The sequence below is a fragment of the Nuphar pumila genome, unplaced genomic scaffold (genome assembly GCF_984573655.1).
Source record: "Nuphar pumila unplaced genomic scaffold, dmNupPumi1.hap1.1 HAP1_SCAFFOLD_2063, whole genome shotgun sequence".
Lineage (NCBI taxonomy): Eukaryota > Viridiplantae > Streptophyta > Magnoliopsida > Nymphaeales > Nymphaeaceae > Nuphar > Nuphar pumila.
This window is the reverse complement of record NW_028323833.1, coordinates 7,449-22,182: the sequence shown is the minus strand read 5'-3', so window position 1 is coordinate 22,182 and position 14,734 is coordinate 7,449. Positions and strand designations below refer to the sequence as shown.

The 14,734-nt window shown below is 52.7% G+C and overlaps 2 protein-coding genes across 2 annotated transcripts; both read left to right on the top strand.

Moving 5' to 3' along the window:
• Positions 1-265: 265 nt before the first annotated feature.
• LOC149808879 (uncharacterized protein ycf45-like) lies at positions 266-3,267 on the top strand. Its single transcript, XM_089995119.1, has 6 exons — positions 266-298; positions 716-778; positions 1,132-1,399; positions 1,738-1,952; positions 2,287-2,568; positions 2,809-3,267. Exons 1-6 carry the CDS (start codon positions 266-268, stop codon positions 3,265-3,267), a joined length of 1,320 nt encoding a protein of 439 aa, XP_089851245.1.
• A 4,241-nt stretch (positions 3,268-7,508) lies between these two features.
• Positions 7,509-8,204, top strand: LOC149808878 (uncharacterized). The gene has a single exon (XM_089995118.1). It carries the CDS (start codon positions 7,509-7,511, stop codon positions 8,202-8,204), a length of 696 nt encoding a protein of 231 aa, XP_089851244.1.
• Positions 8,205-14,734: the final 6,530 nt, after the last annotated feature.

Here is a 14,734-nt window from a genome sequence, read left to right as displayed (position 1 = left end):
ATAGGGTGCGAACCTCTTCCCTACTTGCAGGACGTCGCTTGCGCCCCGACATGCGGCATCCCGCATCATGGCGGAAACATTCTGCGTTCGCCGACCGCCTGTCTGCTGTCTACTGCGGAAACCGCCCGTGTTGTGAGATGTCAAGGTGCGATACCAAGGCTGATGGCATTCTTACCAGATGGGTTAACGCGATTGCCGAACCTGTGTTGACTCTCGTGCACGTGCAGCGATGGATTGCTCGACACCCGAAGCGGATGGCAGCGTCATGGTGTGCGATGACCTGGCCACCTTGCTGGAGGTATGCACACTCAACTCTAGAGACCTGGATTTTGTCAACAACGCACATTCTCAATCATCAGTAGAGGGATTAATCTACGAACCTTTGTTCTAGAGGTGATGCAGATGCTTGGATGAATTTGTACACAGTTTTGTAACAACAATGCCCCTCTCATCTCCATTTGTTCACGCTCATCGGTGACAAGTGGTAACTTTCCACCTGAAGACGTATTGCCAACACCCGGCAACATGCTGGCCAGCTGTGGATGCCATATTCATGCAGGCCTTGTGCAACATGTTGGACGGTGCTGCATAGCAATGTGCTGGTATCGTGCCATTTGGGGCCTTTGAGTCTCGCACATTGTTGGTAATGCTGAGCATCCCTCAAATTTCCGCGATGGGCGTAATAAACAACTCAAAAGTTGCTATGGCCATGCAGGTACTTCCAGAAGACGTGATTGCGCCTTTGATAAGCCACCCATCGCGCAACGACCTCCTCGAGGTGCGCTTGATCGTGCTCCTTGTGTGCATGGCCAGGGCGTGTTTCCACAGCACTCTGGTGCGGTTGCAAACCGTTGATTGGGTGTGCCATGCACCGTTGCTGGCACGTGCATTGTCGAGTACAGACCAATCGCTGTGTGGAATACCTGCATGTGACTCTACACATCTATGTGGGTTTCCATAGTCAATTTCGCACCCACCAAAGTCGGAGGCGCGCATTCACTTTGCCATTTCCAGGGTCCAAAGCGAGTGGGTGACAGTAGCCATTTTGTCCCATCCAGATCTCCAACGAATTTCTGTCACAGATGAAGAGAGTCGGGTCGGGTACGATACTTGGGCGATGTGTTGTTGCAGGTGATCATGGACTTGGGCCGCAAGCCGGAAGCACGCTTCCAGGGGGCTCCGAGCCAAGCTCTGGTGGATCGGGAGGTGGTGCGTGCAGATTTAGAAGCTGCCACCACCAAGCTTGGAGACTTTGGTGGAGACAACCGAGCAGGAATCGAGGGCACGTTGCACCGCATCAGTGCCATTAGAAACCGGAAGGGCGCCATTGTGGGCCTGACCTGCCGGGTGGGCCGCGCCGTGACCGGGCACGTTGACATGATTCGGGACATCCTCGAAGGTATGACTGGCCTCACGTCCTGCCCTTGCACATGCTTTTTGCCAGGTCCTCATGACTGCTGTTTCGTCAACGCAGTGAAGCAGGACAGGATGCGTAAGGGGAGTGTATTGATTGGTCCCAGGTTTTTGTGCCTGCATGTTGTGGTCAATAGTCTCGTCTCCTGACGTGCTTGCAGCACAGTATGTAATGCAATGTCAATTGCTTGTGCGAAAGGTCGTTGGAGCCAGAATTGATCAAATGTGCTGCTGTTTGGATGTACTCAATTGGTGGCATTGGTCAACAGACGACACCATTTTGGTAGCCTGAGATAGGTTGACCTTGTGTATCGTGCGCTGCAGTTCCGACATCACTTCTGTTCTTGGGACGTCCCGGCGTTGGCAAGACAACTGTAATCCGTGAGCTTGCGCGCACTTTAGCTGACGATCTCGGCAAGCGCGTTGTCGTCATAGACACTTCCAATGAGATTGGCGGGGATGGGGACGTGCCGCATCCTGCTATTGGAAGTGCAAGGAGGATGCAGGTGTCTGACCCAGCCAACCAGCATAGGGTGATGGTATGCTGCTCAGTCTGTCCGGATGTGACACACACATCACAGTGCACGATGGACACACCGGCCACATGCGGCCGCAAAGTGACGCAAAGCTGTACAGGGCAGCATAATGACGAGTTTGGTGTGCTAATGATACTGTTTGTGAGGGGCCCCATGTTGGCAGCAAGCCCTCCTTTGTCAGGTTGGATGCCTGAGACATCTTCAGCAAGACAAGGCCTCAGCCGCTACCATCTCTCAGCTCTTGCAGTGTAGCAAAAGTACAGCTTCCACATGGACAATGGCGGCTCCAAATGCAAATTTTGAGTGATCATGTGCGAAATGGCCTCTTTGCATGCAGATCGAAGCGGTGGAAAACCACATGCCTGAGGTGATCATTGTGGACGAGATTGGCACTGCAGCTGAGGGGCTGGCCTGTCGAACAATCGCAGAGCGGGGTGTGCAGCTGATTGGCACCGCCCATGGCCAGCTGTTGATCAACCTCATGAAGAACCCCACCCTCAGCGACCTGGTAGGTGGCATTCACTCCGTGACGCTGGGCGATGACGAGGCACGAGCGCGCAACTCGCAAAAAACTATCCTGGAGCGTGCCTCGCCCCCCACGTTTCCCATCGTTTTTGAGGTGCGCTGCATGTGAAGAACCCACCACTGCAGAGCCCTCCTGTGGCACTTCACGTTTACACGCCATAGAAACCCCAGGGGCCGGAGACAGTCTGTTGTCGCAAACAATCTGCCTGTTGTTTCTGCATGTCACATTGTGCACAGCTTGATAGCAGTGTCTATCAGAGCGATCTGCAATATTACGCTCTTGCTACGTGGGTGCGTCACATTTGGTTGTTTCCCACAGCCGGCGTTGGTGCAGATGCGGGAGCGGAACCTTTGGGTGACTCATTGGGTGGAAGACTCCGTCGACTCGCTGCTGCGAAACGACACTCCCATGGTCCAAGTCCGTCGTCGCGGAAACGGTAAGGTATTCACGGAGCAGGTCCTGTACGACTCGGGAGACCTTTCACACTTGCACACGGACGAAGCCACCTCCTCGGGGGCACTCTCGGACGAGCTCTTCGACGAGGCGCCTGCTCTTGGAGGCCAGTACGGCAGCAGCGCTCTGTACATGCACAGCGGAAGCGCAGATAGGGCCGGCTCTGTGGATGACCCTTTCATGTGGGCCCAGCGCTTGCAAGATCTCAGCGATGGAGAGGCGCTGTCGCAGATGTCGTCACGCCGAGGCGGTGGCAATGTCTACGGCGGACTGAAGAAGGGAAAGGAGCGAGCTGCATCCTCCAAGAAGCGGGAAAGCTTCAAAACTCGTAGCCGTTGAGATGTGTGCCGTTCTGGACGGCTCGAATGCACACCTGCGATATTGCAGCGTCCATTTGGAGTGGACAATGTGCACGCACAACCTGCATCTGCCAGGAAAACTGTGCATGATAAGCTTGTACATTATGTTTTTTTGTACCATACCAGTTGCCGGACAATGTCCCACTCTTTTTGCATGCAGGTGTATCTGTTGTGATGGGTATATGACAGCAACGCAGGGCACTGACCAGCGCAGCTCACTTTGTGCTCATAGCCTCAGATGATGCTCGCTGTACAATCGCTGCTGAGTGGGGGCAAAGCGCTTGAGAACCCACCCTTTTCGGGCATCATGGTCAACGGAACGATCTACATGCTTGATGCTCATTATGCATCGTTGTGGCATCTCGAGCACAGTCCGTCTGATGGGTCAGTGATTGTTCAGTGCACAGCGCAGCGTGCGCTCCGTCCCTTCTGCACCACGCATGCCATGTGTGGGGTGAGGCACTAAGCCGCACATGGTGTGCTCGGCTGCCCTCGGTTATGATGCAAGTGCTTCAGAATCACGAACCGTTTCTCAGGCACATTTTCGCAGCTGCTGTCACACATCGACAAACATGTGCTTGGCAACCACCAGTGCCCAGCAATGCCTAAAAACTGTCGCTGGCAAGTGCATAAGTGTAACTAGTTTATTAAACAAGCATTCTACCAGCCCTGGCAAACTCCCAAACCTGATCGGAGCAGCTTTATATAAACATCGCAGCATTGATTTCTTTCACATGCACTTCTAACAACAGGCTGGCACAGTTTTTAAGATTCCATATTGCCTTCTCACAGAAAAAACCCCATAGAAAAAAAGCATACAGCCGATGCCCTGTCCCACCTGCCGGGCATGCGTGATGCACTGTCGGATCGTTTTGGAAGAATATTATTTGAGCCTTAAATGCTGGCGCAACATGCTGACATATTGCTTGGAGGCAGTTCTCCAAAGGGGCGTAGTAGTGATGAGCCCGACCAGGACCCGATGAAGTTCTGTAAACCCTGGAACTTCAGATGAATGACGGCCAGGTGGCAACATGTGTTAGTGGACATGACACAGCTCCGCAGTCCTCCAAGTTGAATCTGATAAGGAAACGATGGATGTTGGATGTCAGATGTATGCAGATATGCATTTGATACCATAGTTGGACTGTTGCCTGAGTCCCGACGTACTCCAAGTTGATCAAACTAAGCGAGGGCAGGCACTTGAGTGATGATGGAATAGATGATAAAGCCCTGCAGTAGCCCAAATTCAACCTCGTGAGCGAGGACAGCGATCCCATTGATGATGGGAGGGATTTCAGAGATCCACAGTGCCCTAAGTCCAAGTGAATAAGCGAGGACAGGGACCCGATGGATGATGGCAGAGTTGGCAGACAACCGCAGGCTACCAAGTTCATGAACTTGAGTGAGGAAAGAGACACGATGGATGATGGAAGCCTCCTCAGTGAGCAGCCACTCAGGTCTAGCTTGAGGAGTGAGGACAGAGAGCCGATGGATGGTGGGAGGGATGTTAGAGCTTCACAGTCCCATAAGTCGAGGGTTTCAAGCGAGGTCAGGGATCCGATGGATGTCGGGAGGGATGTCAGAGCTTTGCAGTCCTCCAAATTTAACGTGATGAGCGAGGACAGGGAGCCGATGGATGTTGGGAGGGACGTCAAAGCTTCGCAAAAGCCCAAGTTCAAGCTGGCGAGTGAGGACAATGAGCCGATGGATGTTGGGAGGGAAGTCAGGGCTTCGCAATGGCTCAAGTCCAATGTGGCGAGTGAGGACAAGGAAACGGTGGATGTTGGGAGGGAAGTCAGCAGCCTGCAGCCGCAGAAACTCAAGTGCTTCACGTTCCAAGCATCAATCAGGTGCATGCAATCACCGTCCGAAAAGCTCTTGCCCAAATCCTTAGTCACCACGATCCGGGTCAAACGGGATGACGTGATCGCGCACACGGGCGGGCGACTTAAAAACAGGACGTTGGCTGATGAGCGCAGGGCGTCGCGGATGCATTTGCAGACCAGCACAAGGGAGTTTGGAATCGGGTGGCCGGTCACACACGCTTTCTTGAGGACCTGCTCGAGCTCATCTGGTGATAGTCTGCCCAGGTCACCCATCTGCACGCTGACCAGTGTGAATCTTCCGAGCATTGCAGGGTTGCATTCAAACTGTCATCATTTGCACTGCATGCACATGCTGTGACCAACATGAAACGAATGCGCTACTTGTGCTGAGCTACAACAGAACAATGCACTGTGTGAGGCCCCAACCGATGCAATTCATGTTCCAAACGTGCCTGCACACCTCCGTCCGTGCCATCGCATTCATGAAGTGGATCTGAGATGCGTGGGTGGGATGCTAATAAAACGGCACCTTCAAAAGGATTGGCTACCGCTCTGGATTCGTTGAACACGCGGAAAACTCTTCTTAGAGGACCGACTTTGTGCTTCGCTGTGGTACAGAGCAGTTCTGGGACACTTAGCCCATCAATGCACAAGCACTCGATCCACATCCGGAGAATATGTTGAATAAAATATGCATCATGCAATGCCCGCCCATCACGGGAAGCGCTCATGAGGGATTGACTTCCACACGAAGTACATCGGCGATCATGGATGGGCCCAAATACGGATGCAAGTGCCTACACGGTGAGCCTGTCAAGCCTGCTGTGGCATGCTGCCTTGTCTTAGCAGGTAACGTTAAGGTAGGCATGGTTCCAACACGCGTGAGTATGCCCGCTCGTTCATGTAACATACGTGGTCTTTGTCGCATGCAAAAGCTGGCTTACAACGCCAGTCAATAGAGGCATATGCAAATGCATTTGCGTCTGAGCGCAATTGGTCAAAGTAGGGACTGCTTTTTCACCGAGAAGTTTCTGAGCCAGCAGTCAATCGAGCTACGCAGCTCATATTCCTGACTGAGAACAATCCTTCAATGCAGTTCTCCGAGGGCGATGTCTTCAATCTGTCTGTGCTTGAGGACGAAGCCTCAGGTGCTGGGCTGTGAGGGATGATCGACAAGCTAGTAGAGAGGAGTTTACTGCCAATGCTTGATACATCAACTACGCAAGCTTGAGATGCATCAACTCCTCATTTTGCATGATCATTACATGTTATACTGCAACCTTGAATGAAGAATCAGGCATTGCATGTGTTCTGCTTGCTTGGAGGACCATCTGCGGTGTTCGTAAGGGTCAGGCAAGGCGTAGATCTACGTTGCTATGATACTCCTGAACGGTTTTAGTTGGTAGGCTCAGCATAGACATATATGAGTCTATAGATGCATACAATTTAGTGTAGACAAGGTGCCGCATACACCTACCAGCGTGCATGGCTACACCACATGAGCATATATGCTTATATAAGCTCTTCTGTTATGTAAGTAACACCATGTGGCAAAGCCCTTGGAGATCCTGCTAACCGGGGTTGGTACGCTGCTCCATCGTCATTACTGCGGGCAGCACATGCGCTAACAGAGAACGTGCGGGCGAAAGATATCTTACATGATGTGGCCCAGGTTGTGCTGCACGAAAAATGTAAGACAAAGACAGCGTAATAAGAGTCACGGGATGAAGATCTCCCCACTTGGGATGGACGATATTGTTTTCCCGGCTTTTGTCATTTGTCCAAGCAACGCACCGTGCACTGGAGGAGCAAAGGCTTCGTCGGGCACAATTCCAAGATGCTACAAATTCGCACGGTAGATCGCGTTGGAGGCGAACACCTAGGTGCGCTTATGTAGAGGTTCCGGATCACACGAACGTGATGAGGTATCTCTACGAGACAGACGCTGCGTGCGAGCGCGCAACGCAAGCCCTAGGCAGCTACGTGTACGGAAGGTTGTCGCCACGGTCGTGTGAGTCGACATGTCATTATCACGTGCATTCTGACTAGTACCGTCGGTATAAGTAAAGGACCTCATCACAGCTTGTGCCTGATGACCAGGCCCTGGGCACTGCTCGAGGGTGGGCACAACGTCTTTGCTCGCCCAACCCGCCAGGTATGGGCGACAACTAGCATCCATTATTTTTACGCACAGCCTTGTCAACTTCATGTCTCGGCAATATCTTCTTGTACAAAAGCGGGTTCGCGTTTGCGCTGGCATATTTTCGTTGCATCGTCAACGCTGTCGAGTGCCATCGCATCTGCCGCACGTCACTGTCGTGTCGTTTTGAAATAATTCTTTCCAGCATCCTGGCGTGCCTGTGTAAGCGTTGTCGCAGTTCCTTCGTACATTTCAATGGCGGACCCATTTGGTGCACCTCTACCGCAGCAGTATAGTTATTCGCAACAGGCTCGCCCAGGGCAATATGGTGGTAACAACTGGGGATGGTTTGACTCTAATCCATCTGCGGATGCCTTCGCTGCGCCGATACAATCTGCACAAGCGTCCTATATCAATGACGACGAGGACCTCCCGATCTTGGAGGAGCTTGGCATTGATCTGGGGGCTATTTGGAGGAAAAGTAAAAACGTTATGCTTGGTAAGGTTGGCGCTGACAGTTTGAAAGACATCGACATGGGAGGCCCACTCTTGTTTGTCATGTGCTTGGCGAGTTTACACCTGCTGACAGGAAAGCTGCACATGGGAGTTATCCTGGGATGGAGTGCAGTATCATCTGCAATATTTTGGTTTATCATTCACCAGCTTGCAGGGGACTGTCACGCTGAAAATAAGCAGTGCATCGACCTGTACAGCTGTTGCTCCTGTCTAGGGTACTGTCTGCTGCCCATGGTTGTCACCAACGCTCTTGCTATCTTGTTGCCCCATTCCATGATCATTGTTGGGTTGTTTGTCGTTGCTAGTGTCTACTGTGCATATTTAGCTGCAAAACTTGTCACCAAACGTGCACCTTTCCTCCAGGACCAGCTTTTCACTGTTGCCTACCCGGCATTTCTCTATTATGCGACAGTTGCCCTGATCTCCTTGTACTGACATGATGTAACGCTGTAAATATTTACTGTAGTGGCCTTGTTACTTCAGAAGACAGGGCGATTGCAGAAGACAGGGCGTCTGTTGCTGCATGCCCACCCAGACCAAGGGAGTACCTCGACCCGATGTCACATAGCACTGTGCAAGACACGAAAATTTTCGTCCAAAGAGTTAAAGAGAGGATCTAATAGCATGGCTCAACATGCAGGAATGTGCAACACTAAAATTGTTGCAATCAAAGGCCTAATCATATATGAGGCACTGAAACAGATACCTGCAAGCGCAGTCACTGAGACAGCAAGAAACACATGAGAATGTTGGCAGGTAAAAGGCCCTGATCGCTGGGGTCGCAGACAAGTTGAAGTTCACTGAGCAGGCATCATGTGTGACCAAATGTCTCCAAAGGCACCTCCACCACAACTGCATATGCAAAGCGTTCACAGCCGATGCAACCAATCACTTTTTGTGAACAATGCCTCGAGTTTGGGCAACAAACATGTGCAGTTTCTTGCGGAATGCCACGATTGCCGCATTATGTATAGAGACAGGGTCCAGCCCGCCAATGAGCTCCTCTAGCTGAGCAGCAATGGCTGTACGGACATTCTCCTCGGCTTGGCTGCCTAACAGCGACTGAGCCGTTTGGACGAATGACCCACTCTCTGCCAGAATCATGGGCAGCAACGCATCAGCCGCCATATCTGTCACCTGGTGCGGTGTGGCATCGCTAAGCAGGTGCCTCAGTATCTCTCGTAGGAAGTGAGCACATACTGTGCTGCCGTCTGCACTCTCACGCTCAAATCAGATAGCTTGTGATTATTTCGCACCTGTGCCGGGATGCCGCAATCATTGACATGGCATGCAGCGAGAGGTGATGCAAATGCAGCATTGACCACTGTCATGGCATGGGAAGTGAATGCACCGGGCATGTGGTTGCTTACCATACATGCACATATGGCTGCACACACAAAGACACGGGGCCCCGTCTTGTACAAATGCAGCAGACATCTTGCTGCCACATACATTTCTCAATTACCCGCTCCTTTGCGTCATGGGAGTGCGCGCATGGAAATTGGCAGTTAAGCCTGGCGTTCCAGACATGCGTTCTCGCTTCACTCAGCTTCGTGTGTTGAACACGTGGCTGGGTCAGGGAGCAGTGCAATTCTAATCATTGAAAGCGGGGATCGGTTACACAAAAGCGAATCATCCATGCTCGATATTGCTTTGAAACAGGTTCTTGTTATTGTTGCACGGACAAACAGAGCACCACAGCCCAGGGTGAGTGAGCATCAATCAGCAAAGCAGCACAAGACCTGGTTGCCTGGGCTTGCTCACTCAATTCTCGAACATATCTTAGAGATACTCAAACCCCTCTACCGAAGGACAGTAGACAGTCCATGCAGAGTTGCAGTACGAGGAATTACAGAGAACTGTGCCATTAAGGTGTTGGCAGTGCGTGGGTGGGTGGGTGGGCGGGTAAGTCTGTTTAATGGAGCTCATACCAGGCAGATGGTGGCCACTGAGCCCCGGCCTTTCCGCTTGCCGCTCTGTGTGATGGAACGCCGCCAACGCGCTGAGAGCTCCAAGGCTGCGTGAGCGCGCCTGAGAGTCGCCGTGCTCGAGGGCCCAGTGCAAGCTCTGGAGCAAGGGAGCAAAATTCGCCTTGGACATCGTTGCCACCCTGCCGGGAAACACCTCACACAGCTGCAGCAACAGCCGGAAGAATGCTTCCGAGAGCTTTGGGTGCTGCAGCAGCTCCTGTGTGAAGATGGGCAGCAATATGCTCATGCCTTCCAACACGACCTGCAGACAATTCAGGCTATGCGTTTTATGCATGTGGCCCACTAACCCGGTCAATTGTGCGTTGTGCTTGGCACACAATCGTTCAAGCTTTTCCATGATTCATTAACCCCTGACCATGCATCTTGCTGGCCATCTCTGCATCTCTCCTGAGCACGATCTGCAAGGCCTCAGTGTCTCTCGTGCATTCATGTGTTCCACTACCTCCATGTTGTGCATTGCGCATTGTATGCATTAACGACTATTATGCATGAATCCAATCTGAGCGTTAACTGCATGCAACCTTCTGGCGAGTGCTACTCGTCATGCGAGGACACCACATGATGGGCGAGTGAAACGTCAACGCAAATAGCTTCAAAGGAGAGCAGGCTCTTGCTCAAAAGCGCAATTCCAGCATCGTGATCGGACCAGACCCCCGCACGCACCTCAGTGAGAGAGTCTGTGACTGCATCATCAAAGCGCTGCGTCAAGTTGATGAGAAGCTTCAGCAGTGCGCTGATCTCGGATACCTGCTCGGCGCGCTCTTGCTGTGCCGCTGCCCCCCCCCCCCCCCGATCGATGCTGAAATGACTCCCGCTCGGGCATCGCGGTATTGAACCAGCAGCCCCAAGCACCAGCATGCCAGCGCCTGCACATCGGTGCTTGCTGATCAGGAGACACATGTTAGGTGTTGTACAGTAACACCTTACAAGGACAGTTGAACTTGCAAGGGCAAAAACGAAAGTGCACAGTCTTGAAATCAGTGGCCCCAATGAGGCCCTAACCCCACCTTCGTCACATGTTGTAAACTACCAGCTTGAGGTGATCATGACACCTTCACACCTTTCATCCACCACTGCACTTGCTCGTCAACTCAAGCTGCCGAAAATGTTGGTGAGTCAAAGTGAAGTCCATGTCCATGCGCTTGTGTGCAGGAGAGCCAGAGAATGCGGCTTGCCGCAGTGCAGATGGGGTTGTCACATACCTCTGCCCTGTCGCTGGGCAGAAAGCCAACGTGGGTGTCGACCAAAGTTGCTGCCAGCTTGAAGAGCTGCCGTGAAATGACTGAGTGCTGCCGGTAGATGTGCTGCAGCTGTGCCAACGAGTGCAGGGAACCCTGGATGGTGTCAAAGAGTGCAAACCCCAGGGCAGGGCCTACACCCTCCAGGCTCCCACGTATACGCTCGAGTGCACAACCCACTTTGTCAACCTACAAACAGCACAGGAGGCATCAATGGCACACGTTCCACATGCTCGCAATTCATATCAATGCCTGGCATGCAGGCACAAAGACCCATCCCCTTGGAACCTTGCATAATTTTCACTGTTATTGCTATCATGTGCTGGGCTAAACGGCAAGGATTCATCCCATCTTGTACTCGGAGTTGCAAGGTTCATGAGGATGCTGCCAAACTGTGAGATTATACATCATAGCACGAGAGATCGCACAGATGCTTGACACGGGTCAAGTGCCATTGCGCGTGATCCCTGCCAGTCAAATCACCAAATCCTGTATCACCATACCGTCCACCTCATGCTTCTTTGACATGAAATGCATGGTACAGGTTAGGCCGTCCTTCGGCCCACATGACCAGGCACAATGCGTAGCAATCTGAGGTCTTCCTCCTGGCTCAGACATTCTTTCTCTCCCCAACGACGCCCTATGAGCCTGTTTTCTAACATGATCAGGCACCTCTTGAGGGAGCCTTCATTCACCCGCAACATACAACAGCAGAGATGCGAATCGCGTACGTGCCTCAGCACGAGCAGGGTACTACATGCACATGTCTGAGCATAAGGCTAAACAGCAACGACCACACATGTGCATCACGCGCCGCCAGCAGACACAACAAGAAACAAGAGGAACCCGAGCCGGGCGCTCCACAGGCAACACCACAGCACATACCACATCGGCGCGGCTGACAGCCAGTTGTACAGAGGCTTCGTTGCTGCTGGAGGCGACACTCACAAGCCGCTGCACATGCTCGAGGGTGGGCTGCAGCAAATGCTGAAAGAAGGCTGCTGCGCCTAAGTTGGGTTGGTCCTCCGAAGCTGCCAACACCGACGCTGCACCACAGGTGCCGAGCGCATCACTTCTTCAAGAACTTTGCAAAACCAACCAAAACAGGGAATGATTTTGCATGGATTGGACGGAGTGAACAAGGAAAATAGCAGATGTGGAGTCAGGCATGCACGTGGTGATGATGATAATGTTTTTACAACACTACCGCATCCACATGGACATTGGCAACTCCAAGAACTACTTGGGAATTTGTTGTGAGCGCATCAATCAGAAGCATGATAAACACTCTCAGATATCAGGTAGGCTGCGTTTGATTCGTTGTAAGAGCAAGGCAGGGAGGTCAGTGGGAAGGCGCACCTGCTGCAGTGCAAAGGCAGCGAGCCAGTTGGCGTTGCTGCCGGCTGCGAAGCTGAAACAGGGTACCTTCGAAACTGGCGAATGCGTTGCACAGCCCCTGCCAGCTGGGCAGGGCCCACACCACCTTACATCGAGGCCAACGCACAACCTGCACAGCCAGTGCTGATCACATCGCCGATGATGACACACAACATAACTCTTGACTGACGACAGCTTGTCACACTCCAAGAGCACGCAGATGCGCTGAAGCTGGAGATGAGAACACGAATGCAGGGTGTGCTTTGATGAGGAACATCGCCCTCGCAAGTTTCCAATCAGCACACCAACTCTCCACTTGATCTGTAACAATTGCGCACCAATTGCACACGGTAGCAATGACCAGCACCACATGCTGGTTACTTGCCACGTGAGCAGAATTGCACAGTAGCTTGCAAACACCAAGCTGGAATGTTGCGCCAGGGGCCCAGAAACAGCAAGTAATATGCAGCAACGGACTAGGCATGCTAACCCAGACATAAACAAAGCTCCACTGTGCAGAGCATGACGTCTGTGGCGCACGAGATGTTCGCACCAGAACGTTTAGCAGGCGTTTGATGGTGACGCGGTGAAGTTCTCCCTCGCCGGGGAAGTTGGAGAGGCAGCTGATCACAATCTGAAGCATCTGCTCGACAAGCACTGCGGGCTCGTAGCCCAGCGCCAGCACTTCGCATTCCTCCGGCAGGTACTCGGGGGTCTCTACGTACGTGTCGAGCCAGCGCGCCACTGCGCTGACCGAAGCTTCTAGTAACCGTGGGCTGCACAGCCTCCTCCCGGTGTCGTCCACGCTGAGACTTGCAACCTGCACGTGCAGGATAACAAAAAAGGGCTACATATGAGCCTTCATATGGGCTGTGTGAGCCCATATGAATTAGGCACCCTTGCCTCGCGGGGTAGAAGATGACGAAGAGGACATGCCAGGCCAGGCTATGGTACGCCAGGTATGGTTGCCTGAGGTGATGGTGATGGTAGAAGTGATTCCCACGCAGTTCTTGGAGATGCCTGATGTCCATATAAGTGCGGTAGAGTTGTAAACAGAAACATCATCATCACATCACATAGATAAGCAAGAACTTGACGGCTCAGGCCGAAAGCGTTCGCAACCTTGCGATCTAGATACTCTAATCCTTGAGTTCATGCGCTTTTTTAGTTATTTTTTGGAGCTGTTCGTTTCTGCCAGGGGACGAACCTCGCATAGGCGCTGCGAGAGGGCGCAGGCGCTTTCAACGGCCGCAGAGCTCGAGGGCAGGCCCTCGCACAGCGTCACGATATCTAAAGGCACTTGCGGAGTCTCGCCCTCCCCGGAGTCGGCCAGCGTGTGTGCAACGAGCTGCACCAACCACCACATCTGCTCCAGCGTCTCACCCCGGAGCCGCTCTCCCCCTGCGTTCGCATGGACACCGACGCCCCTGAGCGTCTGCAGGCGCGCCGCAAGCAGCGTCTGCAGCATGGGCAGCGATACTGGGAGCGACGCTCGTGCCAGCGAGGCGACCCGCTCTAGCACTTCGTCTGACCACTCCTTCCCCGACGCCTGCAAGCAGCCACCGTATAATGATGATGATGTATCTGCTGTCTGTGTTGCTCGTGTTGACTAATTCCTGCCATAATCTATGTGATTTAATTATGATGAATCTTGTTTCTGCCGTCATCTACGTGATGTGATGATGATGTATCTTTTTATGACACTGCCGCATCCAAATGGACATTTGCAGCTCCAAGTACTTCTTGGGAATCCACCACATTCTTCCATGACTACAGCCAGCAGGTACTCCTCCAGATACTCTGAAGCCAGCCAGTGCATGCTGCCAATTTCCCGGAGCTATTAGAGATCGCATGCAACTTTCTAGTGCATGAAAACGGGCCCAGCGGTCATCTAAATGCCGCCACATTATAGGGGTCAAGTTGCCTCCCGAGCGTAAGGGTCAGCACAACTAGAGAAAATAGTGGGATGGTGAGCCCACCTGGGCATCGTCATCGGCGCTGTCATCGTTGGCGCCTATTACAAGGTCCTTCATGTATGCATCCACCAGCAGCTGGAAGATGCCGACTGTGCCGGTCTCCAAGGCGGCCAAAGCCGGTGTGACCTTCTGCTCACCACTGCGTTGCTTTTGCAGCAAGCTGGTCCAGCTTTCGAGCAGCAGACCTGCACTATCATCCTGCTCTTCAAACGCTGCAACCTGAAATGCGCACGATCATTAACTCACACAACACACTCTCGTCGCCTTGTTGAAAGCCACATGTGAAACCCATCAGCCCCGGCAGCTCAAACCCTCGAACAACTTTTGCCATATTCCATGTTCAGCAGTGTCTCTGAGAGGATGATCGCACCGGTATTCCGCAC

Bases quoted from the DNA above. Each gene is read 5' to 3' on its own strand.
- LOC149808879 (XM_089995119.1), top strand. From the start codon at position 266: ATGGTGTGCGATGACCTGGCCACCTTGCTGGAG. The intron at 779-1,131 runs GTGCGCTTGATC...GTGTTGTTGCAG, and splicing joins CGCGCAACGACCTCCTCGAG to GTGATCATGGACTTGGGCCG. The intron at 2,569-2,808 runs GTGCGCTGCATG...GCGTTGGTGCAG, and splicing joins CGTTTCCCATCGTTTTTGAG to ATGCGGGAGCGGAACCTTTG.
- LOC149808878 (XM_089995118.1), top strand. From the start codon at position 7,509: ATGGCGGACCCATTTGGTGCACCTCTACCGCAGCAGTATAGTTATTCG.